Raw genomic sequence first — 12,772 nt, forward strand, 5'->3', positions numbered from 1 at the left:
AGGACACTCAACACACATTAGCTGTTAGGTGGTGAAGTGGTGTGTGTGAGAGAGAGAGAGAGACAGTCAATTAGAGATGGGGGATGATGAGGTGGCCAGAATGACCAGGCCATGGTGGGCAGTTAAGCCAGGACATCAGGATACACCCTGTTCTTTATGAAGGATGTCCAGGGATCTTTTATGACCACAGAGAGTCAGGACCTCACTTTTATGTCTCATCCAAAGGACTGTGCCATTTTGACAGCACAGTGTCTCCATCACTGCACTGGGGGGCATTGGGATCCACATATACACCCCCTGCTGGCCTCTCCAATACCACTTCCAGCAGCAGCCCAGGCTTTTCCTAGGTGGTCCCCCATAGAAGTACTGGTGGGGCCTGAACGTGCTTAACGTCAGGTGGATGACCTCTTCTGAAGTGAATATGGTATGCTGTTGTGTCTCAACCTTGAGCTAAAAATCATTTAAATTCTTTTTCCCCATCAAGCAACGTTCAATACCCCAGAATGACAAAGCGAATTCCTCCAAATGTGTTAAAAATCAACTGAAATATCAAAGTGGCACAAGCATTCAGATCTTTTACTCGGCACTTAGTTGAAGCAGCGATGTCAGCCTGGAGTCTTCTTGGGAGGGACACCACAATCTTCACACACCCAAATTTGGGGATTTTCTTTTATTCCTTTGTGAAGATCCTCTCAAGCTCTGTCAGGTTGTCCGTGAACAGCTATTTTCAAGTCTCTCTGGAAATGTTCGATTGGCTTCAAGTCCAGGCTATGGCTGGGCAACCTTAGGACATTCCCAAGTTGTCTTTAAGAGTCTCTTTGCATTGTGCTTTGGGTCATTGGCCTGATGGAAGGTGAACCTTCAGTCCAGTCCAAGAGCAGATCCTCATTAAAGACATCTCTGCACTTTGTGCCACTTAGCATTCCCTCGAACCTCTGCCTTGTCCCCACAGCATGATGTTGTCACCACCCATGCTGCATCATTTGAGTGGTATTGTGCATGTAATGAGCAGTGCCTGGTTTGCCCCAGACAATCTTGACTTCATCAGACTGGAGAATCTGGTCTCCTCACAGTCTGAGAGTCCTTTAAGTGCATTTTACAAAGTCCAAGAGTTTCTTTTACTGAGGAGAGGCTTCTGTCTGGCCACTCGACCATAAAGCCCAGATCAGTGAAATGTTGCAGTGATGACTGCCCTTCTTGAACTTTCTTCCATCTCCACTGAGGTTTTCTGGGGCCCAGCCAGAGTAACCATCAGGTTCTTGGTCACCTCTCTTATAGTGGCTCTACAAATGCTTAGTTGGGCCAGGTGGCCAACTTTAGGAAGAGCTGTGGTTCTTCCAAACTACTTCCATTTGAGAATTGTGAAGGCACCTGTGCTCTTAGGACCCATCGAAGCAGCAGGATTTTTTTTAGTGGCCTCCTCCAGATCTGTGCGGTGACACAATCCTGTCTCTAAGCTCTGCAGGCAATTCCTTTGTCACCTCTTGGCTTGGTGTTTGCTCAACTGTGGGACCTTCTGTAGACTGGTGTGTGTCTCTTCTGATGATTCCGATGAGGTCCAATTAGGTGAGCTGACCACGAGGTGGACTGCTAGTAGGTGTAGAAACATCTCAATGATGATCAATGGAATGAGGTGAGCCACCCGTGCCATGTTCAAGTGAAACAGCAATACTTGTGCCAATGTGAAATTTCCATTTTATCTTCATTGAACTTGCAAAAATTTTTAAATCCTGTTTTTCAGTTTCCTATTCTGAGGTATCGAGTGTTGCTTGATGTGGGGAAAGAAATGAAAGGATTTTAGCCTTAAAGCAACATAGCAAAACATGAAGAATGTGAAGGGGTCTGAAGACCTTCTGAATCCACATAAAATGTTTGGATGTGAGCGTCAGTAGGCTTTGTGCCCAGAGAACCAAGCTACCCAAACTATTCTCTAACATTTCAGCTCTGACACTGATCTTTTTGATCATATAATAGGTCATTATGACAGCAATTGATGAGAAGAATTCCTAATGAATTGCAGAATTACGGTACATGAGGGCTCTTCTAGAGGGTCGCTTTCTCCTACACGATTTTGGCTCAAAAACTAATCAGCACATAGTCATCTTAGAGCAGATTTACATTTCAAGTTTGGTATTTTTCCATCCAATTGATTTAGCTCTAGATCGTCCTCAAGAAACATGGACATACACACACCCCTCATCAAGATAATCGATGTTTTCTGTATCAGGGGATCCTAAAACGTCAAGATCCGTCAAAAACCTGAGACAGAAATTTTTGACCAATCTAAAGACGATAGGTTATGGTAGAGGAGGGTGCAAAGCAAAAATGAAACACTTCATATGGGTATTTACTTCTTCACATTATGGTGGAATGATATTTTGTATACAGGGATTGTGGAAGAGAGGTGAAGAAGAGAGTTCCTGTAGTGTGGAGTGGGTGGAGAAGAGTGTCAGAAGTGATTTGTGACAGACAGGTGTCAGCAAGAGTGAAAGGGAAGGTCTACAGGACGGTAGTGAGACCAGCTATGTTATTTGGGTTGGAGACAGTGGCACTGACCAGAAAGCAGGAGACAGAGCTGGAGGTGGCAGAGTTAAAGATGCTAAGATTTGCATTGGGTGTGACGAGGATGGACAGGATTAGAAATGAGGACATTAGAGGGTCCGCTCAGGTTGGACGATCTGGAGACAAAGTCAGAGAAGCGAGATTACGTTGGTTTGGACATGTGCAGAGGAGAGATGCTGGGTATCATTAGAGAAGGGTGCTAAGGATAGAGCTGACAGGGAAGAGGAAAAGAGGAAGGCCTAAGAGAAGGTTTATGGATGTGGTGAGAGAGGACATGAAGGTGATGGGTGTAACAGAACAAGATGATGAGGACAGGAAGATATGGAAGAAGATGATCCACTGTGGCAACCCCTAACGAGAGCAGCCGAAAGAAGAAGAAGATAAGTTCATAGATATTTTGTACGTCTTTATTTGTAAGTCAGACAGCAAATGTTATATTAGCGTAAAATGTTTTATTTTGTTGATGAGAACAGCAGTGCTCTGATGTTTACATAACCAACAAACTCCCCAGTCTATAGGACTGAGTCAGGATTGGGTGAAGTGCCTCAAACCAGTTTGGCAAGCGATTGTCTCCAGGACAGACTCTGAACCAACCACCCCGCAGGGAGGCCAAACAATCTAGCTGGCATGCTTCAGTTCAACAAATGGTCTTAGGGGGCAGGTGTGAAAAGTCAGTGTGGCCTGAAGTATGGCTGTTTGGGATTGGTCTGGAATCAGAGGCCATTCTGTACCATTCTAACGCCCTATTGGTGATATAGAGAATCTATACATTTGATTGCTTTACCCCTCCCTCTCTCTCACACACCATAGCCCTGAAGAGAAGAACACACTGAGGAGCACAACTTGACAGCCATATTGGAGACAGGCGTGCGGCCAGTTCTGAAGAAAGCTGACTAGAAATGATGACTTGACCAGAGACGTTTGCGTAACTACAAGTCTGTGTGCCACCTGAAACTTCACATCAGCATTTATCAGGTTGTATGGTTGCCAATATTCACATGTACTTTGCTTATTGCTATTATTCTATGAATATTATCAATAATACATTATTTAAAGTTGTAACTTAACTCCTGCCTGTCCTTTTACTTTTTCTAATTGCCAGAAGTTATAAATGTATAAGGGAAGGTGGGGAGATGTTAATAAGCACGATGCCTTATAAACAGTGGTACGTCTATGGGGGTCTGATAAAGTCTACACAATAAAGAGTACAAAAGGGGAAAGCAGAGCGATACAGAACTCTACCGAGACCAACCACACATGACAGTGTGTGACCCAGCAGTCCAGGACTGAGGGTTGGTTCCAATATTAAATGGTGCCGGATGGTTTTGGTGCACTCGTCCTCTCAGAAGGACGTCTTCACCCTACTAATTGACTTCTTCAGGGTGATGTTTCCATATTTTTGTCACCAGTTGTGTTTAGTCAGTAAATACCACTTGCAATTCTACTTGGAACATTCATAAATCTCATATGTGAACTCAGGTTTATGAGAGTAGGCCAAAAAGTATCCGCAATCTATCTAAATAAAATCTATAGAGGAACAACACAGCGTTCACCTGAACATCATTTTCTGACATAATCTTGGAGGAAATTACCATGTTTGGTCCAACGTTCACACTCCGGTTTGGCAGAGCTACATCACCGGCATGTTCGGTATTGTTAGCAGTAGTGGATGTGGACAGGTGACCTGATCGTTCTTCATCAGATATTCGTGCAGGCCATTCTTGAACTACTCAGTGACACTTTGCAGAAGCAAAGTGCTGCTAGTTGCTGATGGATCTGTGCTACTGCTACACCTCTAGCCCACAAATAACAGACAACAGCGTGCTGCTCTTTATACGTGAAGTGACAGAACATGCCAACAATGAACCACACCACATCTGATCCTGTGTTGCAGCAACTCGGACAAACAAAAATTAGACGTGTATGAGCAACCACGGCAGCAGCTGACCAACTTAATATGTGAAAAGGTTACTGCGGATACCTTTTGCCTTACCGTCATTTAACATAAAAACAGTCCGTGTCACTGGGTGGACACTGCAGCTCAGTCAAAAGTATACACAAAGTTTACCCCTGTGTTAAAGACGTCTTCAGCCTGTCATTGTCGCCTTTCAGGTGTGCGTCTATAGGTCCTCCATGAGATGCCTTTTCATCGTCGGTGCCATTAATACTGGATGCTTGCGTGGATGGAGTCTCCCGACCGGATTCCTGTCAAAAAGAAATGAAAGTTGAAAAGAGTAGTCGCCCTGAATGTGAATCTTGCCCTCTGTGTCTTCACAAGAAATGCATAAGAATAGAAAAACTATGTACCACATGGAAATAATAAGCTGGGGGGTATTTTGGGGGTTCTGTCGTGAACTTCCGATCACACCACACTTGGCACCATATCACTCTTCATAGCCACCTCCCTAGTTAGCACCACATCCAAGCAGTTGTCCCCCCTTTGAAGTTGCAATTGCTTTAAAGCAATAAGGTGTGGTGTCCCCCCAAACACCCCCCGCACCCCACTCCAGATCATGCCGCCTTCTGCACTGCATCACTCTTCATACCTGATCCCCAATGTGGCACATCATGCACTGCATCAAAGCAATAACCTGGGGACGGGTGGTCCTTCCTCACACTTGGCACCTCCCTAGGGTACCTGTGCAATGCCCCACATCCAAGTACTAGCCTCCCCTGTGAAGTTCTGATTGCTTTGAAGCAGTAAGATGCGGGGGTCCCCCATTAACCCCCAGTTGCTCTGCATCACCCTTCTTTGCACGGCACTGTGGTATAGTGGGTCCACAGCGCATGTCATAAAGGCCATTTTTAAAATAAATACCGTTTTTACTCGCGCACCCTAATTTTTACAAAGAAAATCGCGTAAACCATTTTGCCCCATGTATGACGCACGTTGTGATTGTATAGGAAGCGTTTAGGGCACGTTTTCCGTGAAATGCCCTTCTGTTTTTGTTGCATGATGAAAGTTTTTCTTTCTTCCATCGCGTGCGTGTGAGAGAGAGAGAGATAGAAAAAGAGAGAGCCCAAGCAGAAGAAGTGAACATTACAGAAAAACATTTCCTCGTGTATGATGCGCACCCGATTTTCTAATGATAATTTTTGGGAAAAAATGTGCGTGTGATACACGCGTAAATACGGTAATCGCCGCACTCACGGCTTAGCGAGGGGGCGTGGTGCTGTGTGGCTGAAGTGGTTCCTGGGATGATTTGTGATGCGAACGGTCCTTGCTTAAGTGCACAGGTGAGGAGTCGTCCACATCCGTAATTGTTCCCGGGAGCCGCTGATTGCCACAGGTGAAGCACGTCCCCGTTATAAAGAGAAGCGCAAGGAGCTAGTGAGGAGAATGAAAGAAAATAAAAAAAAAAAGAGCCGGTGGTGGCAGGAGACAGCGTGGAGAGAGAGCAGGAACAAGGACAAACAAAGATTAGACGTGTATGAGCAACCACAGCAGCAGCTGACCAACTTAATATGTGAAAAGGTTACTGCGGATAGCTTTTGCCTTACCGTCATTTAACATAAAAACAGTCCGTGTGACTGGGTGGACACTGCAGCTCAGTCAAAAGTATACACAAAGTTTACCCCTGTGTTAAAGACGTCTTCAGCCTGTCATTGTCGCATTTCAGGTGTGCGTCTATAGGTCCTCCATGAGATGCCTTCTCATCGTCGGCGCCATTAATGCTGGATGCTTGTGTGGATGAGCGAGTGAGCAAGCGAAGGCTCGCAGGCAGGCAGCTGGGCAGTGAGCCCTAGTGGGGTATTTGGCCAACACCTAGGGCAGTTGGAAGTGGTCGCTCCGGCTGAGCATTTAGTAGAGAGCGGGAGTGATCGGAAGAAGCATCGGCTGGCCGCGTAAGGCCGAGAAGGCAGCGGGAGTCGGGAGACTTGGAAGGAGAAGCCCCAACGTGAACGTCCTGGCTGTTGGGTGAAAGCCAAGTCTCGGTCTGGGGGAGCGCAACCAAAGCCAGGGATCAGGAAGCCTCCAGACCAGATGAGCAGAGAGAAGGTCAGCTGCTGGTCGGGCGAGTCTCCTGTTGCGAGGCCCAGATGGGAGAAGCAGGGGAGCCGCCGGGTAAAGAAGACACCGGGCTTTGTGTTTTTAAAGGACTGCTTCCAGCATTGTTTTAACCTCGTTGTTTTAAAGGATTTATCTATTATTTTTAACCTCCACTTCACAACTGTTTTATTGGGATTATTTATTAATTGAAGAAACTGTGATGCACTGCACTTCTTTATTTTGAATACTGTTTTGTTGTTGTTTTTAATAAAAGCACTTTCTTTTACACCATCCCCTTGCTCCATTGTTGTGCCTCACTGCCGAGCTCATCGGTGACATTACCGACTGTGTCGGGTTCAAGGGCTCCCAGATGCAAGACTGGAGCATGGAGTAGAACCCGCATCGTCACAGGCACATAATTTGTATAAAAGGTTACAGCTCCTTTTGTGTGGTGGGAACACAACACATGGAAGTGGCCAGGTCCAGAGTGGTCTGCAAGTGGTCCAGAGACTACACCCGTACAGGAACTCATTGGTTCCTGAAAATAAAGTTTCTGCGGAGGGAAAACACCTTACATAAAGCGCTATATAACTGTAACTATCTGTTTACCTCTCTAATGACAGACATTCATTACACGTAGAACTAAAGTTCAGTAAATCAGGAAGGAGAGTCGCTTTGAAAACTCACACAAATCGCTCCAGAAACTCCTTTCTTCCTAGTGCCATATGACTTTTCAATAAGAAATATCGGAGATAATGTTTAAGGTTTTGATATATATCCTGTAACCTTTTTCTTTTTTTTTGGTGTAAATATGTATTATCTAACTGCCTTACCTTAACCTTTCTTGTTTCTATTTGTCTGTTTTATTTCATTCTGTCTGTTATTAGATGCAACTGAGAAGGCAAATTTCATGTTTTCTTGTGTAAACGTGACTAAATAAAGAAACCTAAACCTAAACCTAATGGGCTCCAGCCCTTTGTGACCCTGAAACGTAATAAGAGGACATTTTTAATTATTTAGATTTTAGTATTTGCACTAACATGCAATAGCCATTTGGGCATCGCTAAGAAACTCGCTGGCCGTCTCTCTCAAAGGGAAGTCTTGTCTTTCGCTGGATTGTATTTGTGAACGCGTGCAGCGCTGTCAGCTTGTCAATAAGAAGTGTGTTATATACGTAAATAATAAATGGCAATGAACGGAAAAATTTAAAATCTTTTACTCCCTATGGTAAAAAGCAATACAAAGCCAGCCAATTTTTATTTAGTTTTTCCTAAGAACAGAGTCGGGGGAAATAATGTTGAAGTAGAATACAGCAGGCCCAAGGAAAAAAAATAAATAAATACGACGACAGCCCAGGAATGCGGAGTTTGAGCTCTCGACTCTCTGACAAGCAAACGTGAGGATTTCATGCTGCCTGAAAATCAACTGTTTTACTTTTTTAGTTGTGTGAGGACATTTTGTCAAACTTATTACCTCAAATTCGTTTATATATAGCACCTTTCTTTAGGGAGTACAGACTGTACAATAATACATCAACATTTCACACACAGGCAGATGATTCGTGTGGCCCTACAAGCGAAATAGCGATGGTGTTATAAATTTGTATTTTGAACTTTCTCCACACATCCTTTTGTTACACTCTTTAGAGTTGTTAGATGCGGGTTTCTGCATCTCCTGGTGAGGGTCACGGTGGTGGCAGGTCAGCTTGGACTTTCCTGTCCCCGACTACAGATTCCAACTCTTCTCATGGAATGTGTATGTGCTAAAGAATGACGTGAAGAAGGTGACTATTTATGCAGTCACCTCCATCCATCCATCCATTTTCCAACCCGCTATATCCTAACACAGGGTCACGGGGGGTCTGCTGGAGTCAATCCCAACCAGCACAGGGCTCAAGGCAGGAACAAACCCCTGGGCAGCACGCCAGCCCACCACAGGACACACGTACACACACACCAAGCACACACTAGGGACAATTTAGGATCGGCAATGCACCTAACCTGCATGTCTTTGGACTGTGGGAGGAAACCCACGCAGACACGGGGACAACATGCAAACTCCATGCAGGGAGAACCCGGGAAGCGAACCCAGGTCTCCTTACTGCGAGGCAGTAGCGCTACCACTGCGCCACCATGCCGCCCACACTGTAAACTTGAGATACAGTTATAATATTACACAACCTGAGCCACTTTATAAAGCACATATTTACATATGATGACGATATCATTTTTAAGATGAAATGCAGTAAAATATGTTTATTATACAGATATAATGTTAACATCATTTATATAATCTATATTGTTAATAATTAAACATGTGATGACACAGTGCTGCAGCACTAGCAATTTGCTGGTCCTCCGTTCACGGATTGTTCCTGCCTCGCGCTGTGTTCATGCTGGTGCTGGAAGGATAGAATAATTAAACACGTACTACGAAGATATTTCGATGTTCCTTAAAAGTTTTGAAGAATCGGCGTTCTAAGCTTACAGATGGCTTCATGTCTATTACATAGCTGATTGTGTGGCGATTGGGTATTTGGAGAAAGAAAAGTAAGGACAGGAATTGGGGGTTAGTACGTTTGAAAGAGACAGTACTTCTGTAATAAAGTATTTCATCAAAGGTCACGCATGGCGCAGCAAGCCTCTTGCATGAGACATGAACAAGCACTGCGCCACCGTGTTCCCATGTTTAATAACATGCTTTAATTCCTATCATCATGAAAATGATATCACTTATACGTCTCAGTATTTTAATTATTCAGAGAGCTGTAATATCACAAATGTAATGGATTCTGTGTCCTGTCGGAGGAAGAGAAAGCCCGTTTAAGAAGCACGTAGTGATTCACACACATAGAGCACATAGAAGATCAGATACAAAACAAAGCATTTAACTTGCTACTTTAGTTACAATGGGATTGAGAAACTTGTAAATTAAACGATTTTAAGATGAAGTTTATGATGTTCTACTTTACTGACAAAATAAAGTACGTGATTAAAGTGGAAATTTAGAGATTAAAGTTGACATTTCGTGCTTTTTTCACACTGTGTGCCTATTTTTTTTTCACTGTACCCTAATAAGCTTTCATATGACACTCAGACGGTGGGCTACAACTCGCCTTTTCACAGCGACTTTGATATGTGACAACTTCATTTTTATTTCGGGCACTGTGCGACTTTGTGAACTTGAGCTTTCGAGTTTCTCCAACACTCTCTGTCACTCGATCAGCTTCCTTTTGCTGTTTATATCACTGTTTAAACCAACAAATAGAATGTTTTTCTTTGCCTCCACTTGATATTCGCTGAAATTCTTCTATTTTCCCCCGTGCTTTTGCCATTGTCTTTTCACAGAAGACTGAGCTTAAGGGCTATGTATATTGATTTGCATATTCAAAGAGGTGTAATTCTGGGAGGAGTTGGGGCGGGACAGCAGACGCGTGCACGTGCATTACTTTTCACGCTGATCGGGATTTATGGAGCGGAAGAACGTGGAAGTTGGCGAACGCATAGATTTATGCATCTGGATTTTTTTGTGCGTAAGCACATTTCCGCTTTTGTCCTTTCTCCATGTTATAGTGCGAATTCTACACACGGCGTTATGCATGAGGCCCCTGGTGATGCAAAGACGAATGACATCACTTCCGGGTTCTGGTCAGGGTCATCTTAACGCATGGGCATGCTGGGCAGTTGCCTGTGGTCTCCCACGAGCATAGGGACCCCATGCTAATCTATGTATGTTGCGACTTGCTGAGTGGTTGTGTAGGTAGGGGTCCCAGTGCACTACTTTACCCGGAGGCCTATAATGCTATTAAGACGGCCCTGGGTTCTGGTCCCCTGAGCCCACCTCTTCCACCTTCCATGCCTCATTAGTGGCTCCTCCGCCATCTCGCCTTCAGTCTTTCGTATCTTGAAATACGCGTTAACATCGCGTTTGTTATTTTGTTTCAGTTCTATGGGGTTTGACTCAGGGGGCCCCAGATCTTTATGTTTATATTTTCATTTACAACTTTGACATTAAATAGTCCTTTTCTGCGAGTTCAATGTTGTGTAACGATAAATGTGAAAACATCCGCAGGTGGATACTTTTTATAAGCACAGCACAGGCAGTCTAAATGACTTGATGAGGGTAATCAATCGAACATCTGAAAGATTTAGACGAGAACAGGCCATTCAGCCTTACTTCCTCCAGAATAACATCAGGTCAAGTTTTATACACGTTCTACTGTCCACCATACTACTTGGTCGCTTATTCCGGTGCCTGTGCTTCTCTGTGAGGAACAACTTCCTAACATTTATGTGAAATGTACCCTTTAACAAGTTTCCAACTGTGTCCCCGTGTTCTTGAACTCATTTCACCATCTCGATCCACTGGACTAATTCCCTCCATGATTTTAAACACTTCAATCATGTCACCTCTTAATCTTCTTTTGCTCAAACTGTAAAGGCTCAGCTTTTAATTTTTCCTCATAACTCATCCCCTGTAGCCCTGAATCAGCCTTGTCACTCTTCTCTAGACTTTCTCTTGTGCTGTTATGTTCTTTATGTAGCATGGAGACCAAAACTGCACACAGAACTCCAGATGAGGCCTCACCAGTGTGTTATAAAGCTTCAGCAGAACACTTTTGGACTTGTACTCCACACATCAAGGCGCTCTATTTCCTGATGTTCTGTTAGCCTTCTTAATGGCTTGTGAACACTGTCTAGCAGTTGATAGTGTCGAGTCCACCATGACTCCTAAATCCATAAGGTGTTGTCACACACGTGTGTTTAGGAGACAGCTAAAGGGCTTAAATACAGGTAGTTCCATGCCAGACCAGGGGGTGGCGGAGTGCACTAATTTTCCTTCTCGATCTTTTACAGACCATTCTAGGGAAATCCCACCCGGCTCTGGGGTAGCCACTGCCGTCACTTCTGGTTCTGGTCGGGATGACATCACTTCCGCTACTGGCCTTTAAAGCTGCCATCTTGCTACCTGGAGATCAGTTCTGTTTTGGACTCGGTTGAATGAGCATGTCTCTGTTTTTTGATACCTTTCGCAGCTGTAATCGATTAAATGGGTGGCTGCCCCAAACCTTCTCGATGACTTTTGGTCGTTTTTCTGACAGTGTACTCTCGATTTTCCAACTCCCCATTGTGTATTCAAACCTCACATTTTTACTCCCTACATGTAATTCTTTCCATTTAATGACATTACATTTCATCGTCCACAAATCTGCCCAAGCCTGTCTGCTGTCCAAGTCTCTCTGAGATGATTTAACGGATTCTCAATGATCTGCCAATCCATCCATCTTGGTATCATCTGCAAAATCAACCCACTTGTTATTTATTTATCCAAATCATTTATCAATGTGTGAAAAGCAGGTATTGTATAGAAGGCCTATAGAATGTGTAACGTTTTTAGGCAAAGCATGAAATGCCTGTGTTACTTTAATTTGCTATATACTTTTCCTAGGTATAATACAGAATGGCTTGCCGGTTTGCCTTTTGGCCTTGCATAGAATGCCTAGAGAGAGGTTAGGAGCACACGCTGATACAGGGAATGTTTGAAATTTTTAATTGTTTCGTACTTTGACGTTGTCATTCTTTAGATTTCCTAGGCATTCTACATGATGCCTAATTTCACACATTGACGGTAACATAAATATTAAAAACAGCAGCTCTCACACTGACCCCTTCTGGACACCACTCTTAACTTCACTTTTATTTTTAAATGTTTTTTTATGCTTTGTACTGCACCCGTTTAGCTCCGACAGGCACATTATAAATATAATTATTATTATAATAATTGCGGGCATATGCAGTCACCCAATTTGATCATTTTAGGATTTTGAAGGCAGCCGTTTTAAAATGCCTACATGTTCAATACAGTGGATCAGCGAGGTTTACAGGGAGAGGAGGCGAAGGATCCAGCCGATTATGACGTCAGTCTGGACGGTTGCCTTAACGCAACGGATTATCTTCAGGGATTCATGGACGCTTATCCTATTTGTGTGCCATGTGGCTGACAGGTGAAGATGAAGCTAAGAACCTTATGGGTAGTGAAAATGTAAACCTGCCACCCGCTTTGCTGACCTTTTGAAGACGGCCGTCTCTCTTATTCACGAGCACGTAGCACTTTACCTATATGACCTTAACATCTAAAATGTATATGGAGGCACTTGTGAGGTCACATACTCCTTCTTGGCCACTCAGGACTGCTGATGAGAGGCAACTGGAGATGCCA

At 43.9% G+C, this 12,772-nt stretch overlaps 1 protein-coding gene across 1 annotated transcript in view; it reads right to left on the minus strand.

The window, feature by feature from the left end:
• The window catches only part of homer2 (homer scaffold protein 2), a 162,609-nt gene that overhangs the window by 39,226 nt on the left and 110,611 nt on the right, over positions 1–12,772 (minus strand). Inside the window, exon 5 of the mRNA XM_028823667.2 lies at positions 4,631–4,767. Coding sequence (XP_028679500.1) covers positions 4,631–4,767 — 137 coding nt within the window. The remainder of the gene's footprint in view (positions 1–4,630; positions 4,768–12,772) is intronic.

Source organism: Erpetoichthys calabaricus, chromosome 17 (assembly GCF_900747795.2).
Source record: "Erpetoichthys calabaricus chromosome 17, fErpCal1.3, whole genome shotgun sequence".
Lineage (NCBI taxonomy): Eukaryota > Metazoa > Chordata > Cladistia > Polypteriformes > Polypteridae > Erpetoichthys > Erpetoichthys calabaricus.